This window comes from Arvicanthis niloticus, chromosome 7 (genome assembly GCF_011762505.2).
Source record: "Arvicanthis niloticus isolate mArvNil1 chromosome 7, mArvNil1.pat.X, whole genome shotgun sequence".
Taxonomy (NCBI): Eukaryota; Metazoa; Chordata; class Mammalia; order Rodentia; family Muridae; genus Arvicanthis; species Arvicanthis niloticus.
Window position 1 is genome coordinate 6,877,273 of NC_047664.1, and position 19,091 is coordinate 6,896,363.

Sequence of the window (19,091 nt, forward strand, 5' to 3'; positions counted from 1 at the left end):
AGAAAACCAGAATGGACAATACTCTCAGCCAACCGCCTCTGAGAGGAACCTGACCCTTGTTCTCATGGAATGCTGGGGAGAATATATAGACTAAACACCACTGTTGTGAAAATATCTTCTTTTGTCTGAACCACCCACTTTCTGTTCTTTTTATTTATAAAGAATGCTGGAGTCTGTTAACCCAGACTCTCTATTTTAACCACGCTTCACATTCTGAACACTATTCCTGTAACTGTAAGGTTGAGTTTTAATTTGATGATCTGTGTGTCTCTCTCTGAGGCCAAGAGCTACTTACTCTGTGAGCTCTGTGTCTCTATGAACTTCTTGATCAAAGCATCGGTAGTCTGTGTGTAGAGGCTGAGAGCATATCTCAGAGAATGAAGATCTGGGCTTTTCTCCAGAAAATTTTTCTTCAGGCCATTTCCTCCTGCATGAAAATATTGCTAAAAAAGAGAAAGAGAGAGAGAAAGGGAAAGTTATGTGGGCAAAGGATTTGGAGGAAACATTGGGGGAGGAAATTTATCTCTCAAATGGTGGCGCTTTAAGAAAATCCCATTAGGTGAGTTGTTAGGTAAGTACTTAGAAAGCATGTACCATTTGTCCAGTGCTAAGTCATTATCAACTAACATAGGTTCAAGACAGTTCTCTGGAGGCCTAGGATACTTTCATTTAAAATGTCAGTTATATAAAGAGGATCTTCAAGGTACAGTGGTTAGAATCCCTCCAAAATAACAGGCTTCAGGAACCATGATCAACTTGATTATTTATTTCTGTTTCCAAAGAATAGTGAAAGTTGCCAACACTTTATAAAGAAGTTAGACCATGTCACATAATTTACAGATACTTTATTTTCCCCAAAATTTAGACCAGGCATCCACTATGCCTCCCTGTCCACCTTCATATTGTACCACTGTACAGGGACAGGCCAAGCCGAGGAGGCACAATACTCCTCAAAAACCTAAAACCTCCAGTTTATTTTGCTATGCTCTTGTCACTCAGCAAATTCAAACCATCTCAACATTTATGCACAATAGAGACGGTCTGTACTTGTTGAGCCTCAGTGTTGACATTGAGGGATGTTGGCATTCTTCATGTTGCGCTGTGGTATTCACAGACATCTTTCTGAAAGGTAGTCTGTCTAGAAGTAGGTGATGGAACTATTGACATTTCTGTTTATACAAGATGTTTATAATATTCCATTGAATTTAGATGAATTATCCTCCCCCAGTTTTTGCAATACCAACAATGTTAAATTTGGAACCTAAGCTGTCTTTGGTAACTATGATCCCCTAGAATCTATAATTGTCAACATTTTCAGTATCTGTAATGTTCTCCAATGTTAACAGAGTATTTGACAATGGATTCTTAATCACTGAAATATCTTTCTAGCCCCATGTTATGTACTTTGATATTGTAAGATGTTGAAACATTTTGTATATAGATGGTATTTATTGAAGACTAGAACTCTGAAATTATTTTGAATATCGATAAGTAAAAACTATTTGTTTCTTCAAAAGATACAACAGGACATTTCAGGATTAAAAAAAAACCTATTAAATTGAAATACTGAGGATTGAAGGTTCAGCTTCATTTTGCCTCATTTTTTCATTTTGTATCACCTTGGGACAGAGCCCTCTGGAAGTCTGTTTCTATGATGGATGGATCAAAGAACCATCTGAAGAGATGGCTGGAGCCAAGAATAGGAAGGAGCGCTGGAGAGGCAGACAATCTCTAGTCAGTGTTTCTTATGTTAGTTCCAGTCTGATCAAATCTGTATACATGTATGATATGATTATAATAAAAGGAGAAGCCACAAAAGATGATAAAATGATAGTTTACCATGTGTCAGGAAGATTGGGTAAAAAAAAATTTTAGTTGACATTCTGATTGGAATACCCATCAAGTCATATTCTCTTTATATTGTCTTTGAGCCATTTTTAAAAATCTGACTGTGGAAAATGACTAATAATATGAATACTTCTGTGTATGAAAATGCAAACTAATTACTTCTGTCTGAGCACAGGTGATCATGGCTCGCTGCTGTGTATCCAGACGTTTTATGTCTCCAGTTCTACAATTCATTTATTACTTTAGCTTTTCTACTACTCTCATGCATTTTATTCTTAAAAATTTACTGTGAATGGGCTACAAAATTTTACTGGTTTGTACACTAAATAGTGAATTTAAAACATTTTGGATTTTTTTTTATACTTGCAACATTATGCTGTATTCTAAAAACAACTCTGTAAGTAGTCACATGGGTGACTGCTTTTATGAGGTCAACCACAGTTCTATGTTACTTGTAAAGCAAAGGCCATGGGTAGTGGTTCTGAATAACCTTGGTAGTACTGTCTGTATTCTTGCCTATTCACTTAAGAAGCATTCACTAAATCTATACCATAAACTGGACTTTTTGTTACATTCCAAGAATATAACATAATACAAGTACTATGGGTTTTTTTTTTTCTGAAACAGATTACAATTTAATGGGGAAATATAACTAATGTGTAAAGCAGGTCACCAAGAGTACATTACAGGTGTGAAATTATTTGAGTAGAATTGATGGACCATTAAGAGAAAGCTTTTCCTTTTTGGTTGAAAGAATGGACCCTACTTCTGGATGGAGGCAATGATGTATCTGCTCCAAGGGTCAATCAAGTTGGGCTGGTCAATCACTTGACCCAGGGACCATCCCATAGGAAGACTGATTTTCTGTATTTTATATTAAAGAGGTAGGAGGAATAATTATTCTTTTAGTGAGATAACCTTCTCCACAACACCCAGAATCCCTGCTCTCTGTAAAGTTGATAGAGAGTTGCCATTAGGCTTTGATGGATCTGTCTGTCTGTGGATCTGTCTCTCTGAGCTTAGTTCAAAAATTCTTAACTTCTTTTTCTTCTCTTCTGTATCTCTTTTGGATACTTGTCAGAGCCTAAGTGTGTTTTCTTTAGTACTTTGGACTTCTTTCCTTCTCTTTTCCTTTCCTTTCCTTTCTTTTTTCTTTTCTTTTCTTTTCTTTTCTTTTCTTTTCTTTTCTTTTCTTTTTCTCTTTATTAAAATTTATTCTCCCCATCATTGTGGCTACCTGTCTTCCCCATGGCTAACCTTTAAGGCCCAGTTAACTCAAATGGAAAAACCTTTTCTCCTTCTTTTCTTTACCCACCTCTCTCTGAAAGACTGCTGAGGTTTTCAGTTTGCCTGCCATAGGGTTTTTCTTTTAAGCACTAAAATTATCTTTGAGCTTCAAAAAAGATATTTGATAATATATACAATAGAGGAGAGCAAATGATTCCAACCTTGGAGGAAGTCAATAAAGGGCTCTGAAAGAAATTCTGATGAGACAAGCAATCTGTTTCTGAGGACTGCTAGTTTTTTATGGTTTTCAGACAAGGTTTCATATAGTTTAGGATGTGCTAGAACTCAATACATAGCTAAGGATGTCCTTGAACTTCTCATCTTTCTGTCTCCACCTCCAGAGGGCTTCAGTTACATGCATGCTACACCACAGTATGCTTTGCAGTGGACGGAACCCCAGGCTCCATGTGTGCTGGGAAAGTACTCTACCAACAGAGCCACATCACCAGCCCAGTGCAGCTATTTTTAACTGCAGTATCCACTAGATAATCTACTGCAGTGAGCTAGACACTGGAAAATTATACTACATCACCAGCAGGAACCCTGGGCTTCTCAGCATTGTCTAACAAGAACCGAGAGACTTGATGATTCTCACACTGTGTTCCCCAACAGCATTTAAGTATTGTCTGTCTTTTTTTTTTCTATTCTAATTTCTAAATTGTATTCCCTAGAATAAACATATTGCCTCAAGGCTGTGGAAGTCCTAGAAAAGCAAAGAGAGGCCATAGGCTCAGAGATGCAGAAAGCTTCTCAACATAGCAAGGGGTTGAAACTTAGTAAAGACATCTGCTTAATCCTTCCTTAATAGTCCTGGTTTCTAAAACTATTTGGCCATAGATCTACAGTGCAGCCCCTCTGTGAACAGTTCTGAGGATGCAAATGTCCCATAGAATAGGATTTGCGGAAACTGAAAGAATAACCTAACCAGATTGGACATGATTGAGAGGTTTTTAAAGGCCTAGAAAGGAAAGGAACAAAAACTAAAGCATCAAAATGTAAACTTTGTATTCATACTTGAACTCTTTATAGGAAGACATACTTTCTGCTTAGCCATTATTTTATAAATCTAGAGGAATTGGGGATGCTAGTCATGAAACAAAAGTAGAAATATGCCCTGGGTTTGTTCCTGAGTAGAGCCAGGGTCTCCCTGGGGTTTTCAGTGATGATGCTTAACTGACTTCTTCCTTTTGGCAACAGAGTCTCATTAGAAATTTTGTTAAGGGCCCAGCAAGCAGGGTATTTAGAGAGCATGTTGTCAGGGCAGAAATGATGGCTTTGTTTTTAGAGAGCACTTTGTAGGGGATGTTATAAGATTGGAGTTTGGATAGAGGGTAATGCTGTCAGGGACAAAACAAGCCATGAGGTGCATGGAATAGAAACAGCCAGAGAGACAAATGACACAGTCATTGGCTTCTCAGCCAATGAAGAAAATGATTTCTGTGCTTATGAAAGTATGGACTCCTGAGACATGCATTATGCAAACTTTCACTCAAAGTTGGAACTGAGTGACAGCACACTAGAGAAAGAAATCAGGAGGAAGACGCCACTAGTATAGCATGGGCCTTGCCAACCAAGAGATTTTTGCATAGTATTTGCCCTTTGCCAACCCTAAAGGAACAAGAAAGTGGGCTCTTTATTTTTCTGAGGTTTGAAGAACATCGGTGTGAGAATGAAAGTCGTAAGTCTTAAGTAAATTCCACCATCCACAGCTCAAGCACAGTTCAGTTTTCCTTCATTATGGTAAATTACATACCAGAAGGAAATTACATGCTACAGGGGAATTATATGCTGGAAGAAACTTTGAAGACATAAGCTTTTGAAGTTTTCTGAAGGTTTTCCCCGTGCATGTGGAAGGAGATTCTTTTCTATTGGTTATAAACAAAAGACAGATGGTCAGTTGCTTACTATTCTCTGACTAGCCACATAACTGAAACCCCTCCAATTAGGCCTCTTAAGAACTTCTATTTATACTGCTACAAATTGGGAAAGATAGTTAAGAAAAGTCAGGGCAAGTTATTTCTTCCTCATTAAGCAAAAGAACATTTAAATTCTCTGTTGAGGGACTGTGAGAGAATTGGCTGTTTACAAGAAATATGCATGTCAGTTGGGTTCCACATTATTGGTGCCTGGCCCTATGTTGGCTGATACTCTACTAAGCACTTGAGATGACAAAAGAAGAAATCATACTTGTCAAATATGTCCTTGAAAATTGGGCCAGTGATCAAGGTTATTATGCAATGACAATGGTGGCAGCAAAACCATGATATTCTGGAAAGATAAGTCTGTATTTAGCAGATAAAATGGCAAAAAGATCATGGATAGAGCTATAGTCATGAAACCTTCAGGCAGCAGTGAGTGGGACCATTACATGTGAGTCATTCACTATCTCGATATTCTACTTGCCAGTGACCGAGTTTCTATCTCAGTTTCAAGCATTTTACTTGTATGCATCTCCATAGTCATCCCCGGACAAAGTCTTCTCTTTCACAGTCCTTAAAACCCTGGCCTCCGCAATACCAGAGTGGATGGATCTATCCTATCTGACTTGGGGTTGCGAAGAGTAATATTGAAGCATCTTGTGCTTTATCTTAAACATAAGTGGAGATTCCACTGCTTCCACCACCCCTGTTTTCTGAAACTGGAGAAAACAAAGCTCTTAAGATCTGGCTGTGTTTTGTGGGAAGAAAATTATATTCTAAATATAAAATCAGAAAAAAAATTCTCTCTGAATGCTGAATACGACATTCCTTTTATAATCCCAATACAATCCCATAACCCCTTCTGACCCTTCACCATTGATCATTCATAGTCTGTTTTTACAAAAATATTGGAACATGCAAATGCTTGGTTCAGTCTGCAAAGAAGGGTTTTCCTTTTGGTTTCATGTACTACTTTGGCTGCAAATTCCCACCTTCACAGTTTTTAACTTTAAACTGTAATACACATTTGGCAAACTCAAGTTGATAACACATTATGCAGACTTAGATGTGAGCGTTGCCTCACTTTAATCTGGAGGGGTCTTTTAAAGACACTACTTGATAGATATGCTAAAAATATTTTCTACACATCTTGATTCCTCTTGCATGTATCAGATCAGATTTGCTGATCTCAGCAGTGACTTTCCCCTTTCCTGACAAATTAAAATTTGGGATTCTTGACTCTAATGCTTAAATCTGGGCATTCTGGCCTTAATCTAGTGTCCCTTCTTGCTCTGTGATACTTGGCCAACTGCGGTCTATTCTACACCAGAATATGGGGGTTTTAGGATCCCTCTCAGCACTCACTCCTTTTCTCTCAGATGTGAGAAATGTCTGCTCTCAGTTTCCTCTCCCTTCTGTCCCTAACTCAACTGGCATCCCTCCTTGTGCATGTGTTATCATAGACAACAAGAGAGAACTCATTCACTATCCTTTCTGCAGTCCCCTGGACTTTGACTAAGTACTTCTGTTTCTTGATTGTTGTTATTTCTGTTCCTAATTCAAAGACCTTTGGTCTCCGCTTACTTCTTCATGACTCATTGTCCTTTCTACAGTGAACTCTCAGGTAATGACTTTTGAATCACGATGCTGCAGACTAACGTGGTTTATTTTATTCTTCCCATAAGCAGCTGAATTCTAAATAATGTACAGACTGTGTAAAGTCTGAACACTGTGCAATGATAAAGTGAATGATGCTGAGAAGTTGTCACTGAAATTGGATAATGGAGCAGAGTATAGCATGGAATTTCAGAGGCTTGTACTGTCATTCAAAACCTATGCTCAGCTATCTGGCTGCATCTTGAATACAAATAAATAACAGTGTTACCTAGGTCTGGGGTAAAAAAGGAAATAGGAATTTGTTCAGCCTAACGTGCAGGGTATTTATGAGAATCTGATGAGGTAGTGCACACATGAGAAAGGTTTGAAAAATGCCACCAGCAGTTCTGTCTGTCTTCTACAATCTCCCCAGAAATCTCCTCAACATTCCCTTTCTACCCCCAGCCTCCTGGGCTTAATTGACCTAAGGAAGAATGAAGGGTCATCCCTTCGGCAGCTTCTGGGAGTCAGTCGGGTGGTACCTGCTGCTGCTTTGCCTTAAGAACATCTTTCTCACAAGGCTCAGTTGTGTTGTAGAGTTCTCTGACTGGGCTTTAGATAGTCATGGAAGTGGTCAGTCATTGAAGTTACAGTTTAAGAAAGTTAATGACAGAATCCAGGTAAAATCTTAGGCAGATAGGTAGACCACTGGGTCAGGAGAATGTCCTAGCAGGCACATCAGGCTTAACAAGGCAATTCCTGTTGGAATTGCATGAGAGAATTTAGGGGTGATGGGAACTGGGAGCCACAGGCACTGAAGGATTAGAGTTAGACTCCAGTCCTGGAGAGTGATGATTTAGGAACAGCTAACAGGCTCATGGGCAACAGATAGTTTTGTTCCCAAAGAGTCCACAAGTGCCATGTTACTAAGACGTAATTATACATTCACACCAACTGTACATGCTAGACTGTCTGAGACACTGAGATGTAGCTAGGAGGGATTCATTTGAGGATAAAGGTAGTCCTACAGTTTGGGGAAGAATTCAACCTGCAGGGGGTGGGCATGTGGTCCCAACCAGAATAATTAGAGGATGATTAGGATGGAGACAGGAGTCAGATTGATCAATACACTGATTGACACCCTGTATTTCTAGGACACATTCCATTCTTTTACCCCAAAGCATGAATTGTTCTTGTAAAATCCACAAGGGGCTGAACTCAAATCCTAAAATTTTATTTTTCTTTCAGAGTATGTTCTAGTGTGTTTCTTCCTCTCTAGCACCAATTTCTTAGACATTGCCAAGAGTATCCCCATCAGGCAATTTTAACTCAAATTTTCTGAAAACTTTCAGAAAAAAACGAGTTTTGGTTTTTCTTTCCTGTATTTTTTGTTGCTATTGTCACCTCTCCATATCATTTTACTACACCAGGTGAAGCGGAGGTGGCTTGGGACTCAGGACAATGAGGTGGGAGGGTCAAAGTAGCCAACAGCTCTTCATTACACTAGGTATGCAGATGATTGATGCCTCTTTCAATGAGGAGTGGAATCAGTAGACATAATTTACCTTTCCAACCCTTTAATAGAACACACACACACACACACACACACTCACACACACACACACACTCACACACACAGACACACACACACATACACACACACACACATACACACACATACATAGACACACACTCACACAGACAGATACACACACACACACACACACACACACACACACACACACACACACACACACACACACACACAGTGTTATTTGGAAAGAGAACATTTAAGTCACTTTGAGACCCATACACATTTAAGTTTTGCTACAGTACTTCTTGTCAGTCCTTTGCTATGTGAAATTAATTCTTGGAGTATAAGACTTCTGGGTTTTCAGTGGAATTCAAAATAAAATTTTATTGTATTATTAAGAGAGAGTATGAGGTTGGTGTTTTAAAAATTATTTCCATAAGCATAGAAATCTTAAATACAAATTTTGCTAACTTAAAATCCTATTGAACCTTCTGTTTAACTAAATGCGTGTGTGTGTGTGGGGGGATATATGTCTTTTTTTTAGAGAACATATGTGATGATAGAAGTTTCATTCACGTTTTCTGGAGCGATTCAGAGCAAAAAGTAGAACATAAGAATGTGCTGTGGATGAAGTAAGGGAGATGAGTGAGCTGGAGCTAGCAAATGTCTGGAATGCATCACCTGATCATAGCTGGGACAGTTGCACAGTAGGAAGTTCAGCATGGAGAGATGGAGGTGCCCACAATGAATAACCAGGAACACCATATCCTACCTTTATGGTGGCCAAGACCACCTCCATTATTGAACATTGTCTTGGTGTCAGACCCTTGGCATCGTCTCGAATCATATGCTCCTGGAAGACAGGTTACAAATTGCTCAGAAAATGACAGGTGCATTTATTTAGTTACCCTCAAACAGAATCTGTATGGTTTCCATGTTCTATTTAAAGTTTTTTCTTCAGGGGTTTGAGAGGTGGCTTTGCAGTTAAGGGCACTCACTGCTCTTGCTGAGGGCCTGGCTTCTGTTCCCAGCACTTACATGACAGTTCACAACCATCTAACTACAATTCCAGGGGATCTGGGGTACCCTCCTCTGGCCATTGCAGTTATTGTATGCACATGGTGCTCTTTTGTACTTGAAGGGAAAAATGCTCATACATCTCAAACATCCAAATAGAAATCTTAGTCATTTTGTCACATTTTTTGATAAACGTCCATTTGTCAAAGGAGAGATAAGCTGCCTAATTAAAAGTGAAAGTCTGGCAGAGCCATATCATTATTTACATTCCAAATTGAAGTTAAATAAAGATAATATAGTCTAAAAACTGTGTCCCAAAGGCTTTTCACTTTAATTCCTTGATTTATGTTCTGTCCCTCTGAAGAGTTCAGGACATCAAGGAGATTAAGGGGGCCAAGTTCAGCTTCCTAACCATCACCATGTGCTTTAAATATAATGTTCCAGTTGATACTCTTTCCCACATCCTCCTGACGTTCTCCCCTTGCTGGGAAGAGCCCCAAAGACTGAATCAAATCAGGCTGTGGAGCTTTTCAGTCTGTTATAGTCATTTTAACACTGTGGGGCTGATATAATAACTAAATTTTCCTAATTGTTCACTGTGATATGTCTCAAGCCATCATTCAAAGATTATTTATGAAAACAATGGTAGAAAGTTAAAGAAAATAACACTTCAAACATTTTCTCAAAGACACATTGATACTTTCTTTCAGGGCTATGTTATTCTATTCAGCAATGCTCAGCATACTTACCAATGCTTGCTTTTACTAATATTTTGAAATAGATATTAACAAGTTATATATTTTGTTTCTACAAAGTTGTAATTGTTGCCGGCAATAACTCATTCAAATAAAGGTATCTCTGGTTGTCAAAGTAAGCGGTCTGTAATTAACCTACAATTTCAGTCGTATCTTATTAAGTGATTTTGACATTGGGTAAATAGTCTAAAAAGATTGAGGGACATTTATTTTTATGTCAAGTAAACGTAATCCTATTAAATAGCAATGGCAACCTTATGTAATGTGCGCACACACACACACACACACACGTATTATAAAGTCTCTAAGTGTGAAGTAATAAAAGCATATGTCAGATTCTTCAGTAAATACCTAGTAGTTTAATTTTCAATCACATAGACCAGATTAAAAGAACTAAAGTCAAGAAAAATTGAACTGCAGAACTAATACAGAAAATCAGTAAATATAGAAAAACAATTATTTCCTGGTTTTTCTTGATTCTGGGTTCTTTTAAAGGAGGTAGTTACCTATCTATATCCATCTATCTCTCAAAATATGAATTCTGAAGTTAGCCATCAGTACAATTTTCCACTAATATCATTCCAGTTAGATCTACATTCAAACTAACATCTTAAAAATAAAAGTAGCTTAATATTTTTAAAAAGAAAATGATACCCTAATAACATGAGAGTGGTTAGCTTTGTTATGTGTGGACTTCTTCCTGTAATTTGCAGTTTTGTTTTGCATCAGATTATATAGGATTTACAGAAAGGCCCAATAACAGAGCAACATGACATGGGACAGCCTCCTCTCTATTGCTACATCCTTTGCATTACCTCAATGTTGATGCAACCAGTTTTCCTTTGGTCATTAAATCTATTCATCAAAACCACAAACCACCGAGTGCCTACAAAGGGCATTAGCCAGTTATCTTTTCTATGCATTCTTATTTTTCCCACCCAGAAGCCACAAAGCCTTTGGGTAATCCAATCTGCATTTTAAACAAAATAGATAAGGGTCAGTATGTGAGTTAAACCATCTGACCTATACTATTTTTTTTTTTTTTTTAAGGCTAAAGCAACATCCCCTCAGAGCCAATGATAAATCCATGCATCAATAGACTTGATTGGGATTCCTGACACAGTTGGGAAGTGCAGGTCTGGCATGGCCTTGGTAGGGACAGAATGACATGGTTCCTGCCCCCTGGTATAGGGCCAGCCAGCATGGGCCTCCATGAGTGTCCATAGCTGCTGTGGGAGTAAGTCTTGTTTGTATAATAATGTACATATTTTATGTTCCTTCTTCAAGGAATGTCCTTCCTGTTAACATTAATGACTCCATGATAATCAGAGACAGCAAAGGTGTGCCTCATGTCTCAACAAATTGGTAAATGCTGGGACCCTCAGGACAGCCCTTAAGGCTGTGGAAAAGAGCTCTAAAAACATGGATTCAAAATTACATAATTTCTAAAACCAAGGATGCAGTATGAATTATATGAGGGGCTTGCTTCACGAATCTAAAGAAACAAAAGGAATGTATCAGAAAAATATTAAGGAAGGAGATAGACTTAGGGAGTGGTGTTCGCAGGAGAACCCAATTAGCTAAATTTTTCATTTATGCTTTCAAAGGCAGACAGATTCCTGAGTTCAGGGTCAGCATGGCCTAGGACAGAGCAAGGCAAGGCCCAGGTGTGGTAGAAATGGTAATTTCAGTATGAAGCCCCACCCAGCTAGTTTTTTCCTCTGTGCTTCACAGAGGCCTACAGATCTCTGAATTCTTTTGCAGTGTTAAAAGAAAATGTCAGAATTAAGGAGCTGGGTCATAAGTCCTATGCTAATTCACAGGATAATCAAAAGGAAACCTGGAGTAAATCACTGGATTGATATGTAAAATTAAAACTGGGTTTATGATCTACTAGAGATGAGCTATCCAGAGAATTTGTTTTAGAATAGCAAAAGAACTACTTAAAGAACTGTCTTAAGCAGAAAATATAGAGCAAGCTCTCTGGAGCTCTCCAGAGAAAGCAGAACAAAGAAAAGGCAATCTGGAAAGCTGTCTCGAGTAGAACCCAGGCCACCAGATTGGACCCATGACTTGATTTTGAGTCATATGTTTCACTGTTCTCAGATAGTCCTTCCTCAGAGCCCCTCTCCAAGCTGAGGCTGGTTTTTGTTTGGGAAGGTGATTTTTCTTTATGTTGTTGATTTTTTTTATACAAAGATCTGCATCTCTTCTCTAGCATCTTTTGAGGGCATGTTCAGATGATCCATCAAATAGGGCAAGTGCAGTGCTGAGAGATGGTGAGGTACAGGGTCTTAAGACATAGTTAGAAACTATGCTCAAGCAGTCATGGGAATCAGAGTCAGCCTGGTCCCTCTGATCTCAGGTAACAACTCCATTCTCTACTGATACTAGCTTTCTTTCAGTCATTTGAAACCAACAGAGCCGATACAACATTCTACTTGGAAAACAGAAACTTGGGTAAGAGAGTGTGCCCAAAATACATTGAAGTTGGACACACTTTCAGGGCACACATTTCTTTTATAATAAGATTTAAACTGTTTCATTTTCATGGTTTTATATGAGAAACTTTAGTCCCATATCAATCTGTTTTTCAAGGTAGGGTCCTGAAATCCCAGTGTGGTAAATAAAAATGATAGACAAAGAGCCAAGATTCCAAGCAACGGACTACTGACATCTACTTTCCATCCTCCATCTCCACCATCCACAGCGCCCAGTACTTGTGGGAAGCAATTTTAGATGATGGGCTTTTTTTAAGATGTAATGCAGATGATAGCATTAGGATACTGATATTTTAATCACATGTCTTATCCAAGTAAATAATCATGCAAGCTGATTATCTTCTTTTGATGTTGTGAGATAAAATAATACCCTTGATACCTCTGAGGCAATGTGGAAAGTGGCATGATGATCACAGTAACTCTAAGAATCAAGTACTAAATTTCTCTAAGTTGTAAAAATATTCCATTTATAATTCAGAAAGCTAAGTGTTTAGCTCACGCAACAAAGTTTAGAAAAAAATGAAACACACCTTCCATGCGTGGGTCACGTCCTTGAACTATATTCTAGTAGATTGGAACAGAATAGGGGCAACATAGATTTCACCCAGAGAAGTTTGTGTCCTACAGCCTATTCAAAGGAATCCCAAACAATAATGAAAACAAGATTATTTTGTAAATAGATTTTCACTTGTAATGGAGAGGCAAACATGTTTGAGAGTTTAATGTCCTTTTTGGTGAATTTAATTTTTCCTTTATTGTATTTCTTGACTTCAAGACCTTTCCATGTTTCACTAGCTCTATGTAGTACTCATTTCGCCTGTATTCAAAGCATGTTTAGTATAGTAAAACAAATGTGTCATATTACTTGCTTCCAAGGTTAGAATTTTTGAAAACAATTACTTAGTTTTATTTTATGAGTCTTTCTCTCTATGTATGTTTGTTTACCAGTGAGTGCAGCACACATAAGGGCCAGAAGAGGGCATCAGATCCCCTGGAACTCGCATTACAGATGATTGTGAGGCACCCTAAGGGTGCTGGGAATTGAATCCAGACCTTCTGCAAGAGTATCTACTCTTCTTAACTACAGAACCACCTCTTCAGGCCTCAAAGTTAGAAACTCCTAAAGCCAATGTATAGCCATAAAAGAGCATATTTTCATCCTGGTGTGCAACATGCTGTTCCTAGCAGTAGGGAGGCATCTGCGGGGCCATAGTGAGGCCATTCACTTAAGGCCAACCAGTTTCTTTTAGCTTCTTACCTTCAGTTTGGATAACTGTCCAAGATCTTTAGCTGCAATGAAGATCATCTGAGGTCCCTGGAAACACAGAGAGAAAAAGAAAAGGAGGGCTGGGTCAGTAAATCTTCAGTAGTAGAGTTCGAGGTCAAAGTAGAGTCTTCTTTATTTCCATTATGATATTCTGAGTTTTGGCCAGATGTGCATAATGGATCTATCCTAAAGATGAGACAGTAATTATCAGGCAAGGCTGATGGCATGTTAGTCAGCATTACTGTCCTACTTCTGGGAGTGCTAAGTCTGTGTTATAGAACCAGATGCACTGTGGGTAATCAGTTTAATGAATCATATGGGCCAAACATTAGTTTCTTCAGAGGCACACCCTTCGTTTTACTCCTCAAAATAAATGTGTGTAAAATCTTAAGACACAAGGCTGAAGAAGGTAAGGATGTTCTTCCTAAAATGTTGTGTCATCTATCAAAGACTTCCCCAACTCCTCTTGCAGTAGGAGATTCCCCTAGAACATCAGGATCCTAGACAAAAGCAAGCCAGCCAGCCAGCCAGCCAGCCAGCCAGCCAGCCAGCAAGCAAACAAGCAAGCAAGCAAGCAAGCAAGCAAGCAAGCAAGCAAGCAAGCAAGCAAGCAAGCAAATCAGCAAGCAAGCAAACCAGCAAGCAAGCAAACCGGCAAGCAAGCAAACCAGCAAGCAAGCAAACCAGCAAGCAAGCAAACCGGCAAGCAAGCAAACCGGCAAGCAAGCAAACCGGCAAACAAGCAAACCAGCAAGCAAGCAAACCAGCAAGCAAGCAAGCAAGCAAGCAAGCAAGCAAGCAAGCAAGCAAGCAAACCACCACCACCATCACAACCACCACCTCTGAAAATTACTAGATAAGTCATGCAGAACACTCCAAAATGAGACAGAGGGGGCAGGTCTGCCACTCTCTGTGACTGGAAAGCTACTAAGTTTGGTCAAGTTCACTAGCATTTGGGAATAAAGTCACAGTGAGGGAGTGGGCTATTCTCAATTATCCTTTCTGTTCTCTTCCATCTCAGAGTATATAGTCATTTTAAACAGGAACCATTACTCATTTTCTTCTCTTGCTATAATTTTTCTGCTATTCTACTTACTTCTAGTACAAAATACAGTGTTCCTAGGACATTAATTTAAAGATTTAATGCTATTTGGCCATGGATAATAGAATCAGTTTGACCTCAGGGAGCCCTGAGATTATCATATACTTTTCCAGGAAAGACCTTGTCTAGAGAATGGAATGTTACATAGCACCTTTCTGATGTAACATTACATGTATATTCTGGAAATCCAATAGTCTTCAAACTGCACAATCTACTGGACTTAATGCAGAAAGCAACAGTGGAAAATATAGCATAAGCCCAAGCAAATTTTCTCCAAAGAACCATTAAAAATAACTGGGGCAGTGAGATGGTTCAGCATATAAAGGCAGTTGTCATCATGCCTGGTGACCCAAGTTTGATCTTCATGATAGAGGTGAGAATTGATTGCCACAAATTGTCTTCTGACCTCCACAAGGGTGCCATAGTACACCCTTGGTGGGTACATAGGTACAACCCTACCCAAACACACTTGGGCATGATTGAAATGCAATGCAAAACAAACAAACACGCACCCAAGTCCAGTTATGGGCTAAGGCTGTATGTGTGAGGTAGTTCTTCAAGTACTTCTCCAAGCAAAGGGTAGCCTGCCATGCATTGACTCCCTTCTGGGTACATCTTTCTATGTGGAGGATCCCCGGTATGTGGTTCTCTTTGAAACAGATCTGTGCAGTAGCCACATTGAGAGCATCTTCCATGCCCATGTTTCTGCTCATGGGAAATATTTATTTCCAGCCCACTGTTATCACTCCCCTGCTAATCAAGTCCATGAATGCTAACTTGCATTGTAGCATTATCAAACACAATAGTTCCTTTAGCAGAATAAGATTTCTTTGTGTTTGAATATTAGTATGTGATTTGGCTGTCCACAGATGGAGGTTCTAGAGGAAGAAATCGTACATTCGTGGCTTGAAGTTAAGTGAACAAAAACATCTTCATCTTACGTCTTTCCCTACCATATAAGAAAATATCTTCTACACATATACTGCTATCAGACATACATAGAGACCAAACATGCATGAATAACGGTATTGATATGTCTATTAGTGTAGTTTATAATTATTTATTATTTGCATCCATTTAGCTCCCTCAGTCATGTAAAAAATCAATTATCCCAAATGCTAGGTTAGTTGTTTTTTTTTTTCTTATTGCTTGTTTCAGCATGTGTGAACTGAAAAGTGTGCACCATGTGACCACTTGATCATTGTGCAGCTCTACTGCCGACTGATCTTTCTGGCTTCTCTTTTATTTTTCTGTGCATGATACAATCAAGTCCTTCAAATCCACAGAAAGCCATCTCCTCTATTAACCTCCAAGCAGGGAGGCAACAGAGGAAAGTTGAAAGGAGCGGTGAAAAGAACTCGGTATGACTGCACTGAAATGCCCTTCTTTCTTAAGCGGTAACATTTAAGAAGCATAGTGGCCATATTGAACATTAGCCTATTCTCTGTGGATTCATAGTAATAATAACTTATATATAATATTATATATAATAAGTATTGTTATATATAGTACTAAATTAAATAGAAATTAAAAATATATAACTAGATAACTTTACAAATTAAAGTTAGCCCCACCCTCCTTCCCTCCCTTCCTTCCTCCCTTCCTTCTTTCCTTTCTTTCTCTGTCCCTCCCTCCCTCTCTTCCTTTTTCCATCTCTTTCTTGAATTCTCTGTGTAGTCAAGGATGATCCTGGACTTCTGATACTCCTGTCTCTGTCTCCATGGGACTAGAATTACAGGTGTCCCACACTGCACCTGAATTTATGTGGTGCTGAGGATGGAGCCCAGGGCTTTGTGCATACTTGACAAGTGCCCTGCCAACCGAGCTACATCTCCAGACCCACTGACTTAATTTTTTTTGAAAGAGATGAAGTTTTGAATGACAATTAAATATGAACTTAGGTAGCTTCTTTCACTTTTTAAAAATGGATTTTAATCTATTTAATGTTCTCTAATCAACTATTGTTAAACATTTTTACACCAAGAACAAATTTCCCCAAATGGATTAATTCATATTTATCTATACCCAAACTACTCATTTGAATAGAAGACAATCAGAAAGAATGTTACATGTGTGAGAATGCCACAATGTAGGTACATACTGTTTGGTCTGTCAGTGGAGGGAGAACAATCTGTTTCTCTATCTTGTTAAGAACTAATTTCCAGAGCTCCTTCAGAACTCGCTTCAGGACCGTTTTCTCACAGATTTTTGCTGAAAGACTTAATCTGAAACAAGATTAAATGAACATTTACTCTCGAGTCTCACTCATGTACCAGGTTACAAGACTGATCAGATAACAACATTCACCACTGACACTGGAATCCTTCAACGGGTGGGCTCCTTACAATGTTCAAATGCTAGATTACATTTATGGGAGAAACATATTATATATAAATATATATATGTATAAATGCATTTATATTATATACATATATAATTATGGAAAAGATATATAATATATAATTATATATAATACATAAATGTATTTAGCCATCTGTACATTATCCAGTTCATTTGTTAGAAAATGAAATCAGAAGAAAATAGTTGCATCTCTTTTCCTACAAGCAAAAAATTTGCCTTTAACTGGTAAATAAAATATCATTGTGTGTGTTTCTATATGTATGCCACATTTTTTTTCATCCATTCATATGTTGCTGGACACCTGGGCTAATCCTACAACTTTGCTGCTATGGATGGTGCTACAAAAACATGGATATGTACATGTCCCTCTGGCATGTTGACTAAGAATCTTTCAGATATGTTCATGAAAGTGGTATAGCTAGATCACAGGCAATTCTACTTTATATTCATACACATATACATACACATACATATACATACTTTCTATACTAATTTATATTGGCTGGATAACATGTGCTCCCACCACCAATGAGTAAGTAAGGGCTCCCTTTTCCCACATTCTCATCAGGGTTTATTACGTCATTCCTGGGCTGTGGACCAATATGACAATGTGACACAGAAGTCTTTCAATTTGTCCAGAATCCAGAGTTTGCTAACACAGACAGGTGAGTTGTGTCTTTTAAGCTTTTCTCATTTGAGATAAGGATTAACATTTTCTGGTGTTCGTTTAATGCCATACACAGTCGTCTTTAAAAGACTCTTCTGCATGTATTTCTCATCTAATTATGTTCATTTTAAAAAATCAAATACAGACTCAGAGACATTCAGAGATGTCTCCAAAGAGGGAAGTTAGTGAGTGAGACCCAGTCAGGTTGGTTTTTCTGAGTCAAGTGCATCTTTCAGCATCATGTGCTATCTGTCATGAATGTCCTCATATGTGAAGGCCCAGAGAAGATGAAGATAGCAAGATCTGCATTATGATTCTGGCCTCAATGATAATCTTAGTGGCAGTGGTTTGACCCCAATATAATGAGGGCTGATGTAGTGAATATTTTATGGTAGTCTCCTGACTTTCATAGTACTTTTGGGCTCAGAAATAATAACACCGGTGGTATGTTATTATAGGCAGAGCTGAGCATTTTTTTCCACATTAAATGACATGGATGGTGGAGAATGAATGATATTTAACTAATCAATATTGATACCAACAGGGAGATTGCTAAAGTATACATTCCTATAGAAGTATTTCTCCTAGCTCTATTTTACATAGAAACCCAATGTACTTGCAAAGAAGTTCCTCTGGGTGAGTTTGGTGGTTAGTGTCAAGGGCAACATCTCCAGCAAGTCAGAGATGGAGGTCTAGACACTGAGAGTCTCAGCACACAGGCAGAGCTTCAGAGACATTCAGAGCACAGCTGGAACCCATTTTGCTACTGATTTAGAATTTTCAGCCTTGAAAAGATCTAAGTTGAAGAACAGATGCTGTTTTGTGTGGTTGACTCACAGACTGGGCATTCTAACTTGTCCTGGTTAGACTGGAACCAAGGACAAGCAAATAAAGCTAGTGGCTTGCTTGTAGCTCTTTGTAGGTTTTTGGTACTTGGAAAAAGAGCGTACAGCTCATTTTAGGCAGAGCCTGGACTTCAGGGAGAAGGTAAAATGTTAAGAAATGTTTAATTTGCAGAGGCATAGTCTAATATAATGTGATTTCTACAGGGATTTTCTGAAAATGACCTTGAAGACTTTTGGGCCACTACTGTTTGCTTTAAATAATAGAAACGCAAGGAGGAATCCAATAACTGCTTTCTTAATGTAGTTAGAGTCATAAAACATTTTGCAGTCTGAACTATCTAGACTGGCTGGATGAAGAATCAATTAAGTATATGATTTCAAGTGCCATGTGT

The 19,091-nt window shown here is 38.5% G+C and overlaps 1 protein-coding gene across 2 annotated transcripts in view; it reads right to left on the reverse strand.

Moving 5' to 3' along the window:
• The window catches only part of Unc13c (unc-13 homolog C), a 478,076-nt gene that overhangs the window by 34,640 nt on the left and 424,345 nt on the right, over positions 1–19,091 (reverse strand). For both annotated transcript variants that reach the window (XM_076937868.1, XM_076937867.1), the window contains 4 exons: positions 16,928–17,051; positions 13,716–13,772; positions 8,957–9,037; positions 296–443 (listed from right to left, as the gene is read on the reverse strand). In XM_076937868.1, coding sequence (XP_076793983.1) covers positions 296–443; positions 8,957–9,037; positions 13,716–13,772; positions 16,928–17,051 — 410 coding nt within the window. The remainder of the gene's footprint in view (positions 1–295; positions 444–8,956; positions 9,038–13,715; positions 13,773–16,927; positions 17,052–19,091) is intronic.